This window comes from Plasmodium gonderi, assembly GCF_002157705.1.
Source record: "Plasmodium gonderi DNA, contig: Chr12, whole genome shotgun sequence".
Taxonomy (NCBI): domain Eukaryota; phylum Apicomplexa; class Aconoidasida; order Haemosporida; family Plasmodiidae; genus Plasmodium; species Plasmodium gonderi.
The window spans coordinates 2557125-2576290 of record NW_021628937.1 but is presented as its reverse complement, the minus strand read 5'-3'; the positions used below and the strand labels follow the sequence as shown (position 1 = coordinate 2576290).

Genomic DNA, 19166 nt, shown 5'->3' with positions numbered 1-19166 from the left:
AGGGAATAAGCTACCCCACCTTGAGGTAGATATAAACAAGCAAAGTTTTATACGCACACATAATCTAAACTAGCCCATTTACAAGCATATCTCTTCTTCCCCTCACCCTGAGTGCAGTTAGGAAGACTATTAATAGTGGGTTCTATACGAAAGAATCATTCATTAGCATATATATACCAAGTAAGACTCTTCCAGACATCAAGAGTGTAAGCATTTTTGTGTATTCATCCATCCACATATAATTACTACCGTGTGATATCACTTGCACGAATTGGAATTTCTCTTAAAGAATAACCAATTTTATATACATATTTACAACCCCAAGTAACACATAAAATGGAAGGAGGAATATGTGATATAGGACTTATTGGATTAGCCGTAATGGGACAGAACCTGAGTCTGAATATAGCAAGTAAAGGATTTAGCATAGGAGTTTACAACAGAACTTACCAAAGAACGGAAGATACACTGAACAGGGCAAAAGAAAATAACGTAGTAATACATGGATATAAAACACTAGAAGAATTAATTAGCAATTTGAAAAAGCCAAGGAAAATTATTCTACTAATAAAAGCAGGACCAGCAGTAGATGAAAATATAAAGAATATTTTAAAACATTTTGAAAAAGGAGACATAATAATTGATGGAGGAAATGAGTGGTATTTAAATTCAGAAAGAAGAATCACAATGTGTGAAGAATACAAAGTAGAGTATTTATCTATGGGTGTTAGTGGTGGAGAAGCAGGTGCAAGATATGGATGTTCATTCATGCCAGGTGGATCTAGATATGCATATGACTGTGTTAAGGATATTTTAGAAAAATGCTCAGCTAAGGTAGGTACATCTCCATGTGTAACATATATAGGACCAAGGTCATCTGGGAATTATGTAAAAATGGTTCATAATGGGATTGAGTATGGTGATATGCAATTAATTTCTGAGAGTTACATGATAATGAAAAATATACTTAATTATGACAACATGAAAATATCAGAAGTTTTTGAAAAATGGAATAAAGGAATTTTAAACTCATACTTAATTGAAATAACATACAAAATTTTAAAAAAAAAAGATGACTTAACCGATAACCATTTGGTAGATGTCATATTAGACATTGCAGGAGCTAAAGGAACAGGAAAGTGGACTATGTTAGAAGCCATCGAAAGAGGAATCCCCTGCCCAACTATGTGTGCAGCTTTAGATGCAAGAAACATAAGTGCATTCAAAGAATTGAGAATAAAAGCTGATGATAAATTTTGTAACGAAATGAAAATACATAATGTAGATGATCTAGATATTGATAGTTTTGAAAACGATTTATTAAATGCCCTCTATTGTTGTAAAATTATTTCATACACACAAGGATTATTTCTGTTAAAAAAAGTATCTGAAGAAATGAAATGGAATTTAAATTTAGGTGAAATATCAAGAATATGGAGAGGTGGTTGCATTATAAGAGCTATTTTTTTAGATCGAATTACCAATGCTTATAAGAAAAACCCAAATCTAGATTTATTATTTTTAGATGAAGAATTTGCTCAAGAAATGAAAAACAAACTCTCATCCTTGAGGAAAGTTGTTCATGTAGCCACTAAATCATCAGTACCCATTCCTGCTTTTTCGGCTAGCTTAGCTTATTTCCAAATGGTTACATCTAAAAATCTACCTCTAAATTTGGTACAAGCCCAGAGAGATTACTTCGGTTCCCATACATATAAAAGAGTAGACCGCGAGGGCGATTTCCACACCTTATGGGAGTAATTTTTTTTTTCCCCTTCCTTTCCTGGCTCCTTTTATGTTTACAAAAGTTTTATAATTGATGTGCTCGTGTGGACAGATAGAATATATAAACATAAATTCGTAGAAAAATCCCCCTGTCTTTTTTACGTTCTCTTTTTACACTCATTTTTTACACCCATTTTTTATGCCCATTTTTTACACCCATTTTTTACATTCACCTTTTTATATATACCACTTGAACGCTTATTCCTTATTTCCTGCTCATTAAGATTTACTTTTAGAAAATGTCTCCGCACACGAACCCATATATGAATGCATTTACACCCTGTGCTTGTGTATATATTCACCATCCCGTACAACAAATGTAAGCATTGAATTACATCAACCAAGAACGCACTAATCGTAAAGCAATAAGATATAACAAATAATTGATGTGCATGTTTAATCTTAACACAGCATGTTTTTTTTTTTTTTTTTTTTTTCTTTATTTATATTTTTATTTCGCATTATCAATATATTATCATTTTTCCAAAGTGGATATTTACGCATTCTATGGTTACGTGTTATACACAATAGATGAAAAGAGTTTACTCAAAAAGAAAAAAACAAAAAATAAAAATGGAGTTATTAACACTTTACATTTTTCTATAATTTGATAAAGTTGGGAAAGCGTGGTAAGGCTTATGAAATGACAACTGTTTGATCCAATATAAATTAACGCCCTTTGTTCAGAATATAACTTAAGTTTACTCTTAACTCGAAGTTACACACACAAAGACACATGTGGAAATATTAAATCCAAACATGGCCAATAAAAATTGACACGACCTACAGCATCCACGAATTTCATCCCTTTTAATTTGTGATAAGTATGTTGTAGGTGACAAATCAGAGCTATACCTTTTTATTTTACATGCCTGAGAAAAAGAAATGTATATGATATACTACCTGCTCATTAGCACTTTGAAAAAGTGCCCAAATGGTAAATTGTTGTCACTGCTTGTTGTACATACACGCAGAGGACATAGGGATGCAGGCGTTACCAATCATAGCGAGTTTTCTTCATCGTACAAAAGTATTAATCAATGGGTATATATATATAAATAGTAGCAAACAAGGAGGAATAAATAAACAACAAATACATGAATAACGGCTGCAACTTGTCCATTTCCATTCACACACATTTGCAAATTCTTTTTAATCTGTGTGTGATTTTCGTGTCTCGAGTTACTTAAATTTATTGAATATTTTAACCATTTGAAGGAGACTTTCGCAAAAAAAAAAAAAAAAAAAATTCTGATCCTCTTTGCATTTGCAAGGTAGTATTGTTTTCATAAACATTTTTTTTTTTTTTTTTTTTTTTCCCACTTTGTTTCAAAATTACATTTCCACTTTACCTCATTCAATTTGTACTCCTATTGGTTTGTCTTGTGTCCTATTATACTGTCACATTTGAGGCATCGAGTCCTGTGGCATATCGAATACAAAGACCGTTTCCTTTTCTCTCACCTTGTCAAACAAAATGGATCATTTATTATACTACGTCATGGTTCATAATAATACCATACAGCCAATAATTGTCAGACAACCTTCAGCTGTTGTAATTCATACTCAGCCGAATCCACCAATAACCCTAGATTTGCCGCCCCAAAATATAATTCTAAAAAACGATGAACCACAGCCTATCATAGTTAGACAACAAAACCCAAATGTCATAATACAAAAGTCACAAAACGAGTTTTCTGATAATTTTAATTATACACTAGGTCTGAATAACCAGATGAAAGAACTCACTTCCATGGGGTACCCTAACACTGTAAATGCTCAGGAAACAAATGAACATGTCTTTGGAGTAACTAATACCGCAGCGAACCAACTTATGGATCCATCATACATGTATCATAATCAATATATAGTACCTCAAAATAAATCTCAACCTTTGAACAATATGTATTTTTCTAATGTCCCTCTAGCAAATGAAAACAGTTATTCCCCTTATAATGTGACGCTATATGCGAATAAAAGAGATGACTATACGAAAAATACCCCTTCAAAATGTTAGCAGTCCAAAATAGAGAGGAAAAAAAAAAGTATATTATGAACCCATGTAAAGAGGAAAACAACATCACCTACTCATAACCATTATACAAATAAGCAAAACTACATAAACGAAAATTAAAAACAAAAAAAAAAAAAAATAGTAAACATGAATTAAGCATCCAAGCTATTTTAACAAAATAAAGCACAAATCAAAGGGACCACTAAATCTATATTCACATGTCCAGTTTTCCCAAAGTTGCAGTCTTTCAGTGGTGTGTTTTTTATTCAGAAGAAATGTGTGCACCTATATATATATTTGTATCTCCACATGCGCATACACATATGTAGGCATCTTCTCACCCCGTAATGTAACACAGATGTGTGAAAATTCAGTTTTTATGATTACACATAATCGAAACGAGTGACACTAACCATTTAGTCTAATAACTAGGCAGACAACTGTGTCAACTCAATAAACCAATGTCTAAAGAAAGGAGTACATTTAGGGAAAGAAAAAAAATATTTCATAGTGGGTCAAAAAAAGAAAAAAATATGCACAAAAAATTTTGTTACATTTGTAGTGTAAATTTAACTACTTTAAATGCTCTTAATAAAGGATTTTTTTTTTTTCTTTATAACAATTTTAGTTATCCTGTTTATACCATTCTTTTGTTGTTTCACTCAATTTTATTGTTTATAAAAAAGGAAGAAAAAAAAAAAAAAACTTTTAAAATTGTTTTCATCATACCGAAGCATTCACATAAAAATGAACAACTTTATTTTTATATATTGAAACTTTTGTAAGAATATCCTCTCACAAATGGTACGTTCTAAATTTAGGAAAAATGAAAAAAAAAATGTGCTTTCAGTTATGTTTATATTCGTTTTCAGCTTTTAAACAGTTACATTTTTAGTACAACAAAATGAGAAGTTTTTCATATAAAAAAAAAAAAAAAAAAAAAAAAAAATGAAAATCCATACATAGTCGAACATACAACATACAAAGCTATAAATGTACATATTTATGCTTTTACAAGTTCACAAAAAGATATATCATAAACGAATAGGGAAATATATATTTACATCTTGGCCAAGTCATGAAAAACAAAAGTATATGTACAAATAAATTTATATAATGTTTTTCTATGATAAATTAATTTTTTCATGTCTTCCATATCTTGGTACCTTTCTTCCATTTTGAAAATATGTACACACTCTCGCCTTCTTCATCAAACTCTTCGTACACGAGGAAGAAAAGGGAAACTATGTACAATGTATGTATTTATATATGTATGTACGTTTGTACGTACACATGTCTGTACATGTATATATAACTTTCCCCGTCCTATTCACAGGAGGTAACACGTTTTTGTGCTTATTCATCTCATTTCATTTTGGCAGATGTGTATAATTTATCCCCTTTGTGTCATTCTGCACCTTCTCAAATCTTCTTCATCGAGCTTTCATTTAAATTAGCCTTACTTGACGACACCAACATATATTTTGTAACTCCCTCCTCATATTTCACACCTTGCTGCATTTATAAAATATTTTTATTCAAGGCTGTCATCAATGGACGGCTCATATCTGTCACTACTGCATCTTGACATGCTTCGATATTTTGCACGTAATTTGGTGGCGCTTCATTCTTTACAACAACATTAGGATTAGATTGTTTAACAAAAACAGATGTTGGTGGATTATTTTTTACTACAATATTTGAGGGTGGTTGACTAAGAACCATTGCTGGTTGGGACTCATTCTGAACAACTACAGTTGTGGGCATTTGCACAAGAATTGGAGATGGTATTAAATGATTTTTCACATAAATTGGTGGTAACGGTTCGAAAAAGATTGGTTGATTATATTGTTGTATGTTATCTGGAAATGTTTGAGGAACAACTACATTATGGTTGGGGGAAGCATACATTTGAAAAGGCTGCATTGAAACAACATTTACTTTGTTATCCATTTGAGGCACGAAATGGAAGGGTTGCATTGTTGAAGTAGTGTACTGTGGGAAAATGTTCACTTTAATGTATCTACGTACGAACGAACTTGTCTATTTAAATATGTGTGTATATTTATGCTTGTATGTATGCATTTATTTGTGTAAAGGAAATACACGGAAATGGATAAACAAACGATGGAAAAATTGACAAGGAGAAGCTGTGTCTTTTTACCTTATATATCCTCAATTAGTAAAAATGTTTTAAATTGAACATAAGTAAATTGAAGTAGTAAACAAAAAATATAAATTTAAATCGAAATAGTTTTAAAATATATGCAAAATAAAAAAAAAAAAAAAAAAAATACTTAATGGAAAAAAAGAAGAAAGTATTATATTAATCTTATTAATTCGCGACATTGCCATAGGAAGTAGCTAGCTCTTTTTGTGCAAAAAAAAAAAAAAAAAAAAAAAAAATGTTCATAAAAGAGTTCATAAAAAAATTAACAAAAAACATATATTAAGAATATACAAAAAGTATGTGCAAAAACGTGTGCGAACAAATGTGTACATGCTCAAGTGATGTGTAAAAGCAACACACTCTTAAGGAAAACTCTGCCAAACTATGAAGTTCATAGGAACTACATGGCTATGTTCTTCGCGCAGCAAATACACACAAATATCGTTTACCAGCTGTTCGTTGTTGATAAACGTTATGTAAATTATAAATATGTCAGCTTCATTTGTGTGAGCGTGTGTTTATATTTTTTTTTTTTTTTTTTTCTAGGTAGCTATTCAGATTTTGACAATTTTCTCTAAATTTGTAATTTCGTATATGGCTAGCTGCTCAGTAGTTATCACATTTTTTAAAGAAAAAAATAATTCAGATATAGTTGTAAAATATCATATAAAATGAAGCAAACAACAGAAAAGACAACATAAACAAATAGAAAAAAAAAAATAAAATAAAATAAACAAAACAAAATAGATTAAAATAAAACGTATCCATTTCGTCACACAGGTGTCCCTATTTATTCCCCAATATCAGCGATACGTGTAAAAAAAATAAATAAATATAATAAAATAAGCCTTTTCTTATTTTTTTTTTAAATGAAACATTCAATTTTGATATTATCTATAATCACGTATTTTCCTTCTCATAACTAAATGTAAACATGATGCATAAGTGCATAATGTTCACTAAGTGCTCAGGTTGAAGACTATGTTTGAAAAATATATCACAACATATAATTAATAAAATGTTGCAATATATGTATAAAAAAAATATAAAACGCTATAAGTGGCAAAAATAAGTATATATGTATGAATAAGAATGTAGATCTCTATTTATAATATTAAAAAATGAAACGTTACAAATTCGCTCATAAATGCCTCACTTATTCGTTGTTTTATGTGTCTTGAAGAAGTAAAAATTATTGCACAAATTGACGTATCGTTTCGGTAAGATTTTTAGTGACAAATTTCTACTTACAAATTATTACATATATATTTTGAAAATTTTTTCGAAAACATTTTGTTCATACTGTAGTATACAACCTTGTTTCACCTCCGTAAATACATTTTCTCATGGGTGTGTATATGTGTGTGGGTCTATATATGTAGCTCATCATTTGAGAAAAATTGAAAAGTCATTTTTGGTATTATTATTCATGCATTTAAACTCATTTTTCATTTTCTTTTTCTTAACCATTGAGAATTTTTATTTTTTTGTCATATTCTCTAAAGAATTCTCTCATGTTATTGAAATCGTCTTCATCCATCGCATTAAAGGCGTTATTAGTTTTCAGATCTTCTTGCAAAATTGGTAAAGTTAAATGTTTGAATTTATTTTTATTTCTCCTATTTAATATGATATGCGTGTTTTTATTTTCTCGAATTCTTTTTAAAAATGGTTCAATGGAACACCCCTTTTCCTTTACTTCTGTGCAATATTCCATTAAGATGTTAATAATATTCCTATCATTTATGTGGTATTTATTTAAAAACTTCCCATAGAATTCATACTTCGTTACCTTTTCGTCACGTATATAAATGCTTGGTACTAACTTTTCACGAAAATAGGAATTCTCTGTTTGTTCATTAAAAAATTTAACTATTTGGACTGTTATGTTGTCTCTAGAACCAGATAACAATGCATAATCTAATATATTAATAACCGCATCACTTAGAGTGTATCTATTGACACATTCATAACTGAATTTTGCTACATCACTCCATGAAAGCATTTCGAATATTCCATCACATCCCAATACTAAAATGTCATCACAATTTGCGTAAAATATTTTAATATCCGGTACACAAGTTATCATCGTCTCGTGCGGATTATAAGGCGCATTACTCTTCCCTTTATAGCTCTGTAGAAATAAATGTAAATGAAGGAAAAGTAATTTCATCATTATTAACACTTGCTGCGTGCAGATCGTGTCTTTTTTGGAAATTTAAAAAGGAAAAAAAGAAGAAGAAGAAAAGGAAACAATATTATAATTAAAACATGGTGACTAAATCTCAATTTTGTTTTATTTTTAAAATGGTTTATGAAATACAAAACATTTTACTTTATCCCCAAACGATCTCGATACGCCAATGTAGCCAAGTATCCTTCCATTCTCCACAAATCCGCCTAATTTATCAATCCTCTCCTTTTCCGTTTTGTTGTTAGGTTTATGATCTTCACTTAATGAGATAAATGACCCGTCGTTTTTTATTAGCATTGCCCTAGAATCTCCTTAAACATTTTTATCAAAAGTGAAGCGTAACAATTAACATTTTATTATTTTTGCGAGAATACAGGGGATGGGGGGAGGAAGTAGCAGTATATATAATATGAAAGAACATAGCCATGGAGTCCAATGTATACATTGCACATTTGTATATACCTAGGTAAGTATTTATAAAATTTTGTACATTGTTAAATGAAACGTTATCTGATTGACATAAAAAATGATATACACGAAACAGGGAACACAATTTGTAATTTCATATTTTGGTGGATTCTACCTAAGTTGCAAATATAAAGTTTGAAAACATCTTTGTTTACAACCTTTTCAATTATAGCAATGATTGCTGAAAAAAGTGATGAGTTTAATTGTAAAAAGATTTTAACGAATTACAATTTTGTGTTTATTTGTTATATTTCACATCTCAATTATGTAAGCATAAGGAATGAATTTTATGTTTTGCTCCTTCGATGATAAGTTCTACGATGTAGAAAAAAGCTCTTTTTATATTCTTTACCTGTAGACCCACTATTGGCAAAATTGCTTTCTAAAAAAATGAGTGGTGGGAGGTTCAAATTCGAATGATTTATGAAAAGGTGTATTAAAATGAATTTTTTTTTTTTTTTTTTTTTTTTTGTTGTTGCACAAGTAGGGTGTAATAATGATTCATGGAGGGCTACATAATCCAGTGTGCAGACAAATTTAGATAAATCAATAATACAGTGTTTTTTACATAATCAGAACAAAAACGTAATTTTGTCGGATGAAAAAGAACACAATTCAAATTTGTGCTTATTTGTAGGCCAATTTTGTTAATATTCATTTCGCAAGTTAACAGAAATTTTACGCACTTAAAATTTCATTGTCCATTTGGATACAGGCATCTGTTATGTTTTGGGCATCCAACGTTTCACAGTTTCCTAATGTACAAAAAAAAAAAAAAAAAAAAAAAAAAAAAAAAAAAAAAAAAAAAAAAAAAAAATGGATATTCCTTTTAAATGAAAAGTTTTCAAAATTTTAGCTCATGACAATGCGCCATAGAAGAATTTTTTTTTTTCTAAATTTTTATTCCTTTCAAAAGTACCTATAAAATCAGCTATATTTCGAGCACAGTACAAGGCTGTCTCTTTTCCTATATGGCTAAAGCATAAACAAATTGAAAATGTAAATTTTTTTTTTCTACCCCTCGAAACATAAGAAAGTAAAAATATAAGATCTTGTGATGAACATATAATTATCATGCTTTATATGTACTGTTGTCTCGCTTGTATAATGAGCTAAGTCCCTATAGCCCTTGTTGTGTAGCTTACCCATCGAATATAGTACAAAGCCTTCATTTAGTAGAAAAAAAAAAAAAAAAAAAAAAAAAGTTAAACAGGCAAATATTCAAATGTTCATATATGCAAATAAACTTTTTCCGACTTTGACGCTTCTCAGATGAGACATTTTTTTATTCGTCCATTTGAACACATTTCTGGAAGTAGGAAAATGCCTATTCATCCTTTGCAGTCCAGGTGTGTAGAATTTTACCTGCAGGTTGGGAAGTTTTTCAGAGACGCCAAAATGACCGACGCCTGGGGTAAAAGAGAGATATTGAAAGTTGTACTCATGTATAGAAGCTGTCGTAGCGCCATGTATACACATGTACATTTGCATGCATATCTACGCTTTAATGTGTTTCTGTGTTTTTATTTCCCCCTCGATGATTAAAATATAAACATTTATTCATCACAAATTGAGAAAATCATAAACAAATTATTATATCTCCCTTGACTAAAAAATCGGATGTTCATAAAAAATATTTATTTGTGAGAACATGAGCACTTTCTTTGGTTCTCAATGAAGTGAAAGACAAAATAGCAACAAGCAAATAAATGAATAAATGCGTGAATAATTAAATGAATGTACAAATGAACAATTAAATGAATGTACAAATGAACAATTAAATGAATGTACAAATGAACAATTAAATGAATGTACAAATGAATAAATAAATGAATGAATAAATGAAATTGTACATTGAAGCAACACCACAAGAACATAACACTTTTATCAAGGTGATAAACACCTGAAGGTTGTGTCATTGTTCCCAAAGGGAGCAACCTTACATCTTCTTCCGTTGCTCGGTATCCTTGCATGGTTCCAGCACAGACATGGGTGTACCAGCTTACAATTTCTGACACCTCTTTTGTACTTATCAAATTTAATCTATGCATTATTACAATCAACTTTATTAGATGAACATGTTTCTTTGTTTATACATTTTGCAAATATTTGCACATTTGTATATATATATATATATATTAGACAAAGCAAAAAAAAAAAAAAAAATGAAAAAAAATAGTCTTCTAAAATGATAATATCTCATTGAAGTATCATATTAAAAATATATGGCTCAATTCTTTTTTTTTTTTTTTTTGCTAAATGTTAAAAGTTCTATTCCTAAAATTGTCTCACCACTTTAGGTTAGTACAAAAGAGGGGAAATAAAAATTTCTGCATGTGCATTTATTTACGCATAATTATAATACATCGAAACGAGTGAAGAAACCAAAAAAAAAAAAAAAAAAAAAGCACGAAAAAAGCGGAAAAAAAAAAAAAAAAATAACATTTCCCACTCGTACTTACTATTTTAAGGCTCAGTAGTAAAGCACTTTTGTGAAAACACCTTTAATTTTTTAATTGGACGATTCCTGTCTAGAGACATGTAAAATTTATATATGTGCGTATGGGTGTGTACACATGCTATGTCCATAATACTCGTACAACCTCAATATAGAATAGGCATTTTAGATTTAATGTAACCCTTGAAAACACTTCAATTTTACAATTGTGTTAACATGAAAAAAACGTGAAATTACTTTCACAATTAACTGAACTGCTCTTTTATTTTATTTTTTTTAAATGTAAAAATGGATGTAGTGAATTTATACTAGGTTACAATAATGAGGTGCGTGAAAAGACTTATGCCCATTTTGTAAAGCTCTTCTGTTAAGGTAGGAAAAAAAAAAACATACGTGAATGTGCGCTTATATAGATGGTAGGATCTGTTCACACTTTGTAATACAACTTGAATATGGGATCCATTAAATATTTTTTTTTTTTTTTTTTTTCCTTTTTTTGTCATTATCTGTAAACACACTTTTTTCTCTCTTCATTTGCATCCACGCGTGATATAAGTGCCAAGAAGAGCAAAAACTCGTTACTCAAACGTTTGTTTTTTTTGAACTGCAAGTACACACTTCTTGTAATGTGAAAAAAAATCAAAAAGAATTAAAGACTCCTTTTACTGTGTAGAATTTCCTTATTGGTGTGTACATAATTCCACAGTACATATTAGTATTAGAGCGGCAAAAAAAAAAAAAAGGAGAATTTCTTAACGGATGTATCATTTAACATCTTGATATCATAATGCAGTTTAAAAAATAATCCATTAATAAGTGTAAAGATGTGAAAACTGATGCTGATATAGCGAATATATATACCTCATTTGCTCAGTTTTTTTTTTTTGTTTTTTGTTTTTTCTATTAGTCCAAATCGTGTACTCAGGAAAAAGGGAATGAAACTTTTTACTCCTATCAAACAAGCAAAGTGGCAATACGAAATAAGAACAAAAATTGACAAAACTTTTATATTCATTTGGAAAATGCTGTAAGTATTTGAACGGATAGAAAAAACAGGATGATGTTGGTGGTGTAGCTATTCCCTAGGAGGTACAAAAAAAAAAAAGGAAAAAAAAAAATTAACATTTTGTAGTAGGAATAATGCTTGTTTTGGATTTTCTGAACTTTTTTTTTTTTTTTTTTTTTCCGAATGTAAGAAGAAAAATACAGACATGTATTTCAAAACAAACAAATAAAAAATATGACGGAATAGCATTTATTCCTATTTTAAAAAATATATTCTTGTTAAGCGAATTCGCACATAAGTTATATAGACTTATGTACATGTGAAAAAATGGTTACTAAACACCAGGAAGAGTGTCCAAATGTTGAAAAAAACTAAGAGGAATATATCAAAATTTATGAAAATGTCTAATAAGTGTTGTACTTAGACAGGTGCATTTTTTCTTCAGAAAAAGGAGCATTGTACGCATCACAATAAATTTTAGAATACGATTTAGTCTTCCCCTTCGGCGATTCCACTTTTTGATTATAAAAAAAAAGGTCCCTTTTTAAATTGTCTAAATTGATACTCCTGTTCAGTTTAATTCTATAATGGTTTTCTACAGGTAAATTTTTCATTTCACTCTTTATAAAAATGTTTTTTTTTTCTAACTGTATAAAATTATCCTGAGTTTTAAAATACCAGTTCAAGGTACACCTATCCTCGCAGTGTTTATCCCAGCTATGTCTGATCCTACTACATTCGCTGTTTCCTTCACTTGCATCATCAGCAAGAACTCCAATGGGTAGCGCTATGGACTCCCTCAGAGGTCCCTCGAAGAAGTTCTCATCATTCTCACCATCATTGAACATGTCATCAAATAAATCAGTAGTTAAGTCGGAATTCTTATGCGTACGAATTAATGCACTTCTATTTATGAGTCCGCTTCTGAACGAAAAGGATATATTGTTGATAGTTGAAGGATCTTTTCTGTATTTCTCTTTTCTTATGACTGGTTTCAAATTTAAACTTATTAGGAACATAATGAAGGAAAAGAAAAAGATAAAAATGGAAGTGCTGGCATATGCAGATATATACGAAAAGAATGATATAAATAATGCACTAACAGAAAAAGAAATTACTTGAAGAATAGAAGTACATAAATTGGAATTGATGGGATAAACTCTTATGGAAGCCATTTCAACACATATTGGCTGTAGTGGACCAGACCAAAAACCAATTAAACTGATAGTAAGAATAATAAAAATGGGATGATTGGTCATATATAATAATATACAAATAAACATAATCATCCCGATACATATAATGATTAATTTTTTAAAATGGTTACTATTAGCGTTAAAACAAAGTAATGCACTACCTACTATAGTGCTACATATAAATAATGATCCCGATAAGGAGTAATAATTTTTGCTAATCAATTTTTCGTTTAATACTGTAGACATGTCCGCGGAAAAACTACTAATTAAGCATTCTGAATAACAAAATATTATTAGTATTTTTATAATTTCTTCTTTTTTTAGTATGTTCTCAATTTCGACTTTTAGATCTATTAAAAATCGTCTCAATTCTTTTGCAAATTTGGTAATTATATTTTCATTTTTCCCATATATCGGATTGCCCATGCTTAAGTAGCATATGTCACCACTTTGACATTCCTCAACTAAGCACATATTAGGATGAAATTCCATGTTGAGTAATGATTCTGTGTTTGATACCACACAACTACAAGATGGGGGAGGGGGAGAATTTTCAAAACCCAGTGTTACCATCATACAACCAATAAAACTCACAAAACACGTGTGACTTAATAATACTTGTAGATCCTTCTCATTTATTACTATCAAAGGCGCATATAAATAAATTATTGCTGTCCCTAGTACATTTGAAATAATAGATATACTTGTTGATATGATTCTTTCTTTTTCTGGAAACCATACCAATGAAACTTCTGGAGGAGCATTCACAAAAATTATTTGACCAATTGATGATATAAATTGTCCAAGCATAACAATTATTAGGTTCTCCCAATATATATACCGCAATAAACACCCAATAAATTGTAATAGTGAACTACATACCACATTACTTCTTAAAGAAAATTTACTTAATAAAAATGATAAAGGTATTGAAAATATAGAATATATAATAAAATAAACTTGTGGAAATATATTATTTGAAATTCCATATAATTTGTACGTAACCTTGTTTATTGGTGCGAATGTGAAGCATATCATATTGTCTACCATGCAACAGTAGGAAAAAAAAAATAACATCAACCATCTTCGTTTATACAATCTGGGTGGGTAAAGAAGTGTGTCTGTTGGGGGTTATAGGTGTTTGCAGTTAAAAAAAAAAAAAAAAAAAAAGAAAAGTTAAAAAACACATGAATAATGACACTTCTTTTGTAAGAAAATAGGAGACTTCATTTATTATCGTAAGAAGAAATTCTCTTTAAAAGAATGGCGTCCATTTTTAGAGTAGCATTTTTTTTTTTTTCTTTTTTTTACCTACTGTGTAATGTCCTTTCATCGTATTGAAAATTGTTGGGAACATCTACGTATGCAGTGTGGGCAGATCAGATTTACTTTATTTTCATTTTTCCATTTGACACTTATTTTATTTTTTTATTTGGTTTATTTGACATTTAAATGATTATTTGGAGTATGTACATTTGATTCTACATTTGTTTCTGCATTTGTTTCTACATTTTTTTTTGTATTTGTTTCTTTATTTCTTATTTTACGGTTCATTTTATTTTATGTTTCTGTTGTAAAATCATTATTTTTCTATATATGCGGTGGTATATCCTACATGTGGTGACAAATTTACAGTCCAAGAAGTTATCCCGTCCTTCCATTTAGCATAATTTACCCTTTTGATATTTCCCATTCCTCCTTTAATTTCAAGTGACTTATTCGATTACTCAATATGCTACTTGCTTTAATCTAACGTGGGAATTTGGAACTATTTAAAATGTATGCGTAATTAGCCCATTTTGCTATGGCTATCCATCTCATATGTTTTTTTTTTTTTTTTTTTTTTTTTTTTTCCATTTTGGCTGTTTATAAAGGAAATTAAAATAGGGTGTAAGGAAAAAGTAATTAGAGAGAGATAGCCTCAAATAGGTGTATGTACATGTATAAGTACATTTACGCATATCTTCATAAACACACAAACAGATACACATACTTATGTTCCTCTATTTTTACGAAGATCAAGGAAATGAAACATAATAAGATTAAATCAGTATTCAGTAACAAAAGCTTTATAAAGCAAAGACATATTAAAACTCAACACATTTAAAGGAATCATCGAACTATTTTCAGGCCCATCTGAATAGACAAGTTCACACAACGGCAGCAACAGAAAAAAAAAAAAAAAAAAAAAAAAAAAAAAAAAAAAAAAAAAAAATAAAAAAAAAAAAAAAAAAAAAAAAAAAAAAAAAAAAAATTTTAAAAAAAAAAAAAAAATTTAATAAAAAAAAAAATAAATATTTAAAAAAAAAAAAAAATAAAAAAAAAAAAAAAATAAATCGTTATTTAATAAAAAAAAATTAAAAAAGAAAAAAACTTAAAAGCAAAAAAAATTGTATAAATTTTTGAAAATAAAAATTTAAAAAAAATAAAAAAAAAAAAAAAACAAAAAGGAAAAAAAAAAAAAAAAAAAAAAAAAAAAAAAAAAAAAAAAAAAACCTATATAATTCTCAGCTCGTGATTACTTTAATAAAAACAAAATGAAATTTTTTAAACTAGGCAAAACGTTTTATGCACCATGAAATGACATTTTAATTAATGAAAAATATTAATGATAAACAAAAGATCATAATTTCTTAGTTTTAATAATCGAACATGTGTGCATTCGAATTAAAGTGATGTATAAATTTCCAAAAAAAAAGAAAAAAAAAAAAAGAGAAGCGAAGCGAAGGTAGAAATAAAAACTAGTGATGAACCTTCCACATATATATATGTATTGTGCTGCTCCATAAGTTAATTTTAATAGAGCAACAAGAAGAATTCAAAAAGTATAAACGTACACTATATTTAGATTTAAAAAAAAAAAAAAAAAAAGGGAGATATTATTAAATGAATCAAAAAATGGAAGTCATCTTCTCACGTTCACTGGAACAAATTGATAAATTGATGTATATGTATTCAGACAAACAAATGCATAAATAAGCTACCGTGATGTTACTTGCTAAAAGTTGAAATTTCGGTGCTACATATGTAAGAGGGGTACACATGCTTATATAAATATTATGTACATTTACATGCACAAATAGATGACATCCCATTCATTCGAACAAAGCAAAAGGGATTAAATATTTTATCTTCCTGCACAAGAATTAATCCATTAATAGGAACCACTTGAAATATGCGCAGAACGAAAACCTACATAGTGTTCTCTTTACATTCTACACTGAAATCTGTCACTACGTTGTTCTCACACATCCCTGAGGTAAACCAGTTTATGTACTTTTTAGATGAAAAGGTAACTTTGTTTTTTAAAGCTTTTTCATATTCACACAATTGTTCTATGAATCCTATGTTTGGGCAAATATTTTTCTTCTTCATTATAAAATTGAATGCTTCAATAAGAGAAAAATTCTACATGGTAAAAGACACATATATATGATGAGGGGGGGGGGGGGGAAAAAAAATTAGTGTACTGTGATATGCACACTGATGGTTTGGAATTTTCTATATTTTCAAAATTTCGCCAACATAAAACGGAACACACATGGAAAGATATTTCGAAAAAAAAAAAAAAATTTTATAATTAATATATATATATATATATTATTACCTGCTTTTCCATCAAATATGCTATGGATATCGTGGACGATCTGCTTATTCCTTGGCTGCAAAAACGAAAGTAGTGCTTGTGTCTATTCAGGAATTTGTTCATAAGAAACGTAAAGCAATTTAATAAACTGCAATGTTCGGGAACAGCAAAACGGGGGTCATACATATATACATTTTTATAGCAATCTGAGGTGGAAAAAAAAAAAAAAAATGGTACCAGCATGAAATGAGAACCCCTTGTTCCTTCTTAACATACGAATGAATAAAATTGTTAGATTTCTGAAAATGGGAAGATATTTGTTCCAGTCCTATGTCTTCCAAATCAATTCGTAAGGTGGTAAACCCATTTGGGACTTTATGTTCAGGGTACTCGAAATACGTGCAACATATTACCAATGCTAGAATGTTATTCTTTTTAAGATTTTCAACATGATCTATATCATTCCTATTTCCCAAATATAGAAATGGTAATATTGGAATCATTTAATTTTTAGAAAGTGGGGTAAATGCCTGTATAACAAAATCTATGTACAGGTACTACTACAGGCATATATACACTCAAGGTACACTTCTTTGAAGTTTGCATAGAGGTAATGAAGTAATTTTGTAAGTGTCCATGCATGTATACTACACGTACATATCTGTGTGTATGCACAAATGCTATTTATGTTACGCTGTAGTACAGTCTTATGTAAAAAAAAAAAACAGCACTATCCCTCATCAGTGAGATGAGGGCGTTAGAGCGAAAAATAAACAAATATCTACATATAGGTGAAATGCATTCACTTATACACAGACATATGATAACTTTTTAGAGATATCAAAATGTAGTAGATATATTCAAAATAAAACTTTCAAATGTATAAACGTACAAAGGAAGGAAATTTAGGTGAGGTTATATTAACATGGGGGACTAAAAGGGAATTAGGGTATCGGGAAAAAATGAAAAAAAAAAAAAAAAAAAGGCAATCAAATTTCATAAATCCATTGTTTGTCTTTTGAAAGAAATTTTTTTTTTTTTTTTTTTTTTTTTTTTTGTAGATAGATAATTATTCAAGACTTTGATGAAAAATTAATATAAAAAGATTAAAAAAGAAATAAAAAAGATAAAATGAAACCATAAACCAATAAGTTTTGATAGTCAAATTTTCCTTTCCTCCTAATCCCAATAGGTTCTTTACTCGTCCTCCGTTGCTACTGTTTTTTAGCAATTTTTTTTTTTTTTTTTTCATATTTAGTTTCTTTAACCCTCTTATGTTTTTATCTTAAACGTGACGCATTTGCAAATGTGCGCCAAAACATAGCATGCACGGATTTGAAAATTCAAATCAAGTTTAGCAATACCAAATGTGATTAGTTTGTGGGATTAAATAAATAAACTATTAACTAAGGTGTGTTTTATTGCGATTTAAAAAAAAAAAAAAAAAAAAAGGGGAAGAAAAAGGAAGAAAAAACAATAAAACAAAATAGAAACCTGCGAAGAACGTAAAAAAATAGAAAAGTAGAAAATACGAATTAAAAACACAAAAAAACTGAGAAAAAAAAAAAAAAAAATTTAATATAATATAAATGAGAAAAAATATATAAATCTATTTTACCCAGCAAACCTTCAAGACCTTACATTTTACGAGGGGTATCTCCAACTACTTTTTGCATCTCACAAACACAAAGGAAGAAAAAAAATGTAAAGGATGCAACGCGCCAATTACAAATAAAATATTGTTAAAATTTTTTTTCCCCATTTACACACAAAAACCAAAAAATCATATCTTTGTCAAACACTGCACTGGAATTTTTCTGACAGGCTGCTTTGCTACAAGAAGATAGTAAGAAAAGGCAGAAATATAAACATTCGCGTGGGTTGCTATAGTTTCATAAGATGCAATTACTTGTAGTGTAAACACTTCTAGCTCAACATAACACACTTAATACAACATTGTGTGCATATTTAGTTCTCACCGAACTATATTTGAAACGTTAAATGAAAGAAAAAAAACGTAAAAAACATGAATACTTTATTTTTTGTAAGGGCCCTTTTTTCTTTTTCGTAACTTATTTTGTGCGAAAGCGACGACTCCTTTTTTATGAACAAAATGATTAAAGAGAAACTACTTGACGGAAATGAGAGAAGGGAAAAAATAAAAATTCACTTCAAAGAAGTAATCATTCATTAAAGGGACTTATGTATACATAAAATATAACTCCTCATCATTCCAACTGAAATGTGTGACGTCCTACAAAAGCATTTTCTTATTACTATTACGTTATT

The 19166-nt window shown here is 29.1% G+C and overlaps 6 protein-coding genes across 6 annotated transcripts; 2 read left to right on the top strand and 4 right to left on the bottom strand.

Annotated features, from left to right (window-relative positions):
- Positions 1-336: 336 nt before the first annotated feature.
- PGO_125380 (6-phosphogluconate dehydrogenase decarboxylating) lies at positions 337-1761 on the top strand (the record flags this gene model as incomplete). The annotated part of the gene is made up of 1 exon (XM_028689328.1): positions 337-1761. One exon carries the CDS (start codon positions 337-339, stop codon positions 1759-1761), a length of 1425 nt encoding a protein of 474 aa, XP_028545129.1.
- A 1501-nt stretch (positions 1762-3262) lies between these two features.
- PGO_125370 (hypothetical protein, conserved) lies at positions 3263-3802 on the top strand (the record flags this gene model as incomplete). Its single annotated transcript, XM_028689327.1, has 1 exon — positions 3263-3802. One exon carries the CDS (start codon positions 3263-3265, stop codon positions 3800-3802), a length of 540 nt encoding a protein of 179 aa, XP_028545128.1.
- Positions 3803-5320: 1518 nt separating this feature from the next.
- On the bottom strand, positions 5321-5779 carry PGO_125360 (hypothetical protein, conserved; the record flags this gene model as incomplete). Its single annotated transcript, XM_028689326.1, has 1 exon — positions 5321-5779. The coding sequence occupies one exon, from the start codon at positions 5777-5779 to the stop codon at positions 5321-5323; it is 459 nt and encodes a 152-aa protein (XP_028545127.1).
- A 1652-nt stretch (positions 5780-7431) lies between these two features.
- PGO_125350 (protein phosphatase 2C) lies at positions 7432-10682 on the bottom strand (the record flags this gene model as incomplete). Its single annotated transcript, XM_028689325.1, has 9 exons — positions 7432-8103; positions 8305-8474; positions 8747-8812; positions 8984-9013; positions 9318-9386; positions 9551-9606; positions 9777-9797; positions 9997-10040; positions 10575-10682. 9 exons carry the CDS (start codon positions 10680-10682, stop codon positions 7432-7434), a joined length of 1236 nt encoding a protein of 411 aa, XP_028545126.1.
- A 1817-nt stretch (positions 10683-12499) lies between these two features.
- PGO_125340 (hypothetical protein) lies at positions 12500-14368 on the bottom strand (the record flags this gene model as incomplete). Its single annotated transcript, XM_028689324.1, has 1 exon — positions 12500-14368. One exon carries the CDS (start codon positions 14366-14368, stop codon positions 12500-12502), a length of 1869 nt encoding a protein of 622 aa, XP_028545125.1.
- Positions 14369-16483: 2115 nt separating this feature from the next.
- Positions 16484-17380, bottom strand: PGO_125330 (protein tyrosine phosphatase; the record flags this gene model as incomplete). Its single annotated transcript, XM_028689323.1, has 3 exons — positions 16484-16699; positions 16899-16953; positions 17115-17380. 3 exons carry the CDS (start codon positions 17378-17380, stop codon positions 16484-16486), a joined length of 537 nt encoding a protein of 178 aa, XP_028545124.1.
- Positions 17381-19166: the final 1786 nt, after the last annotated feature.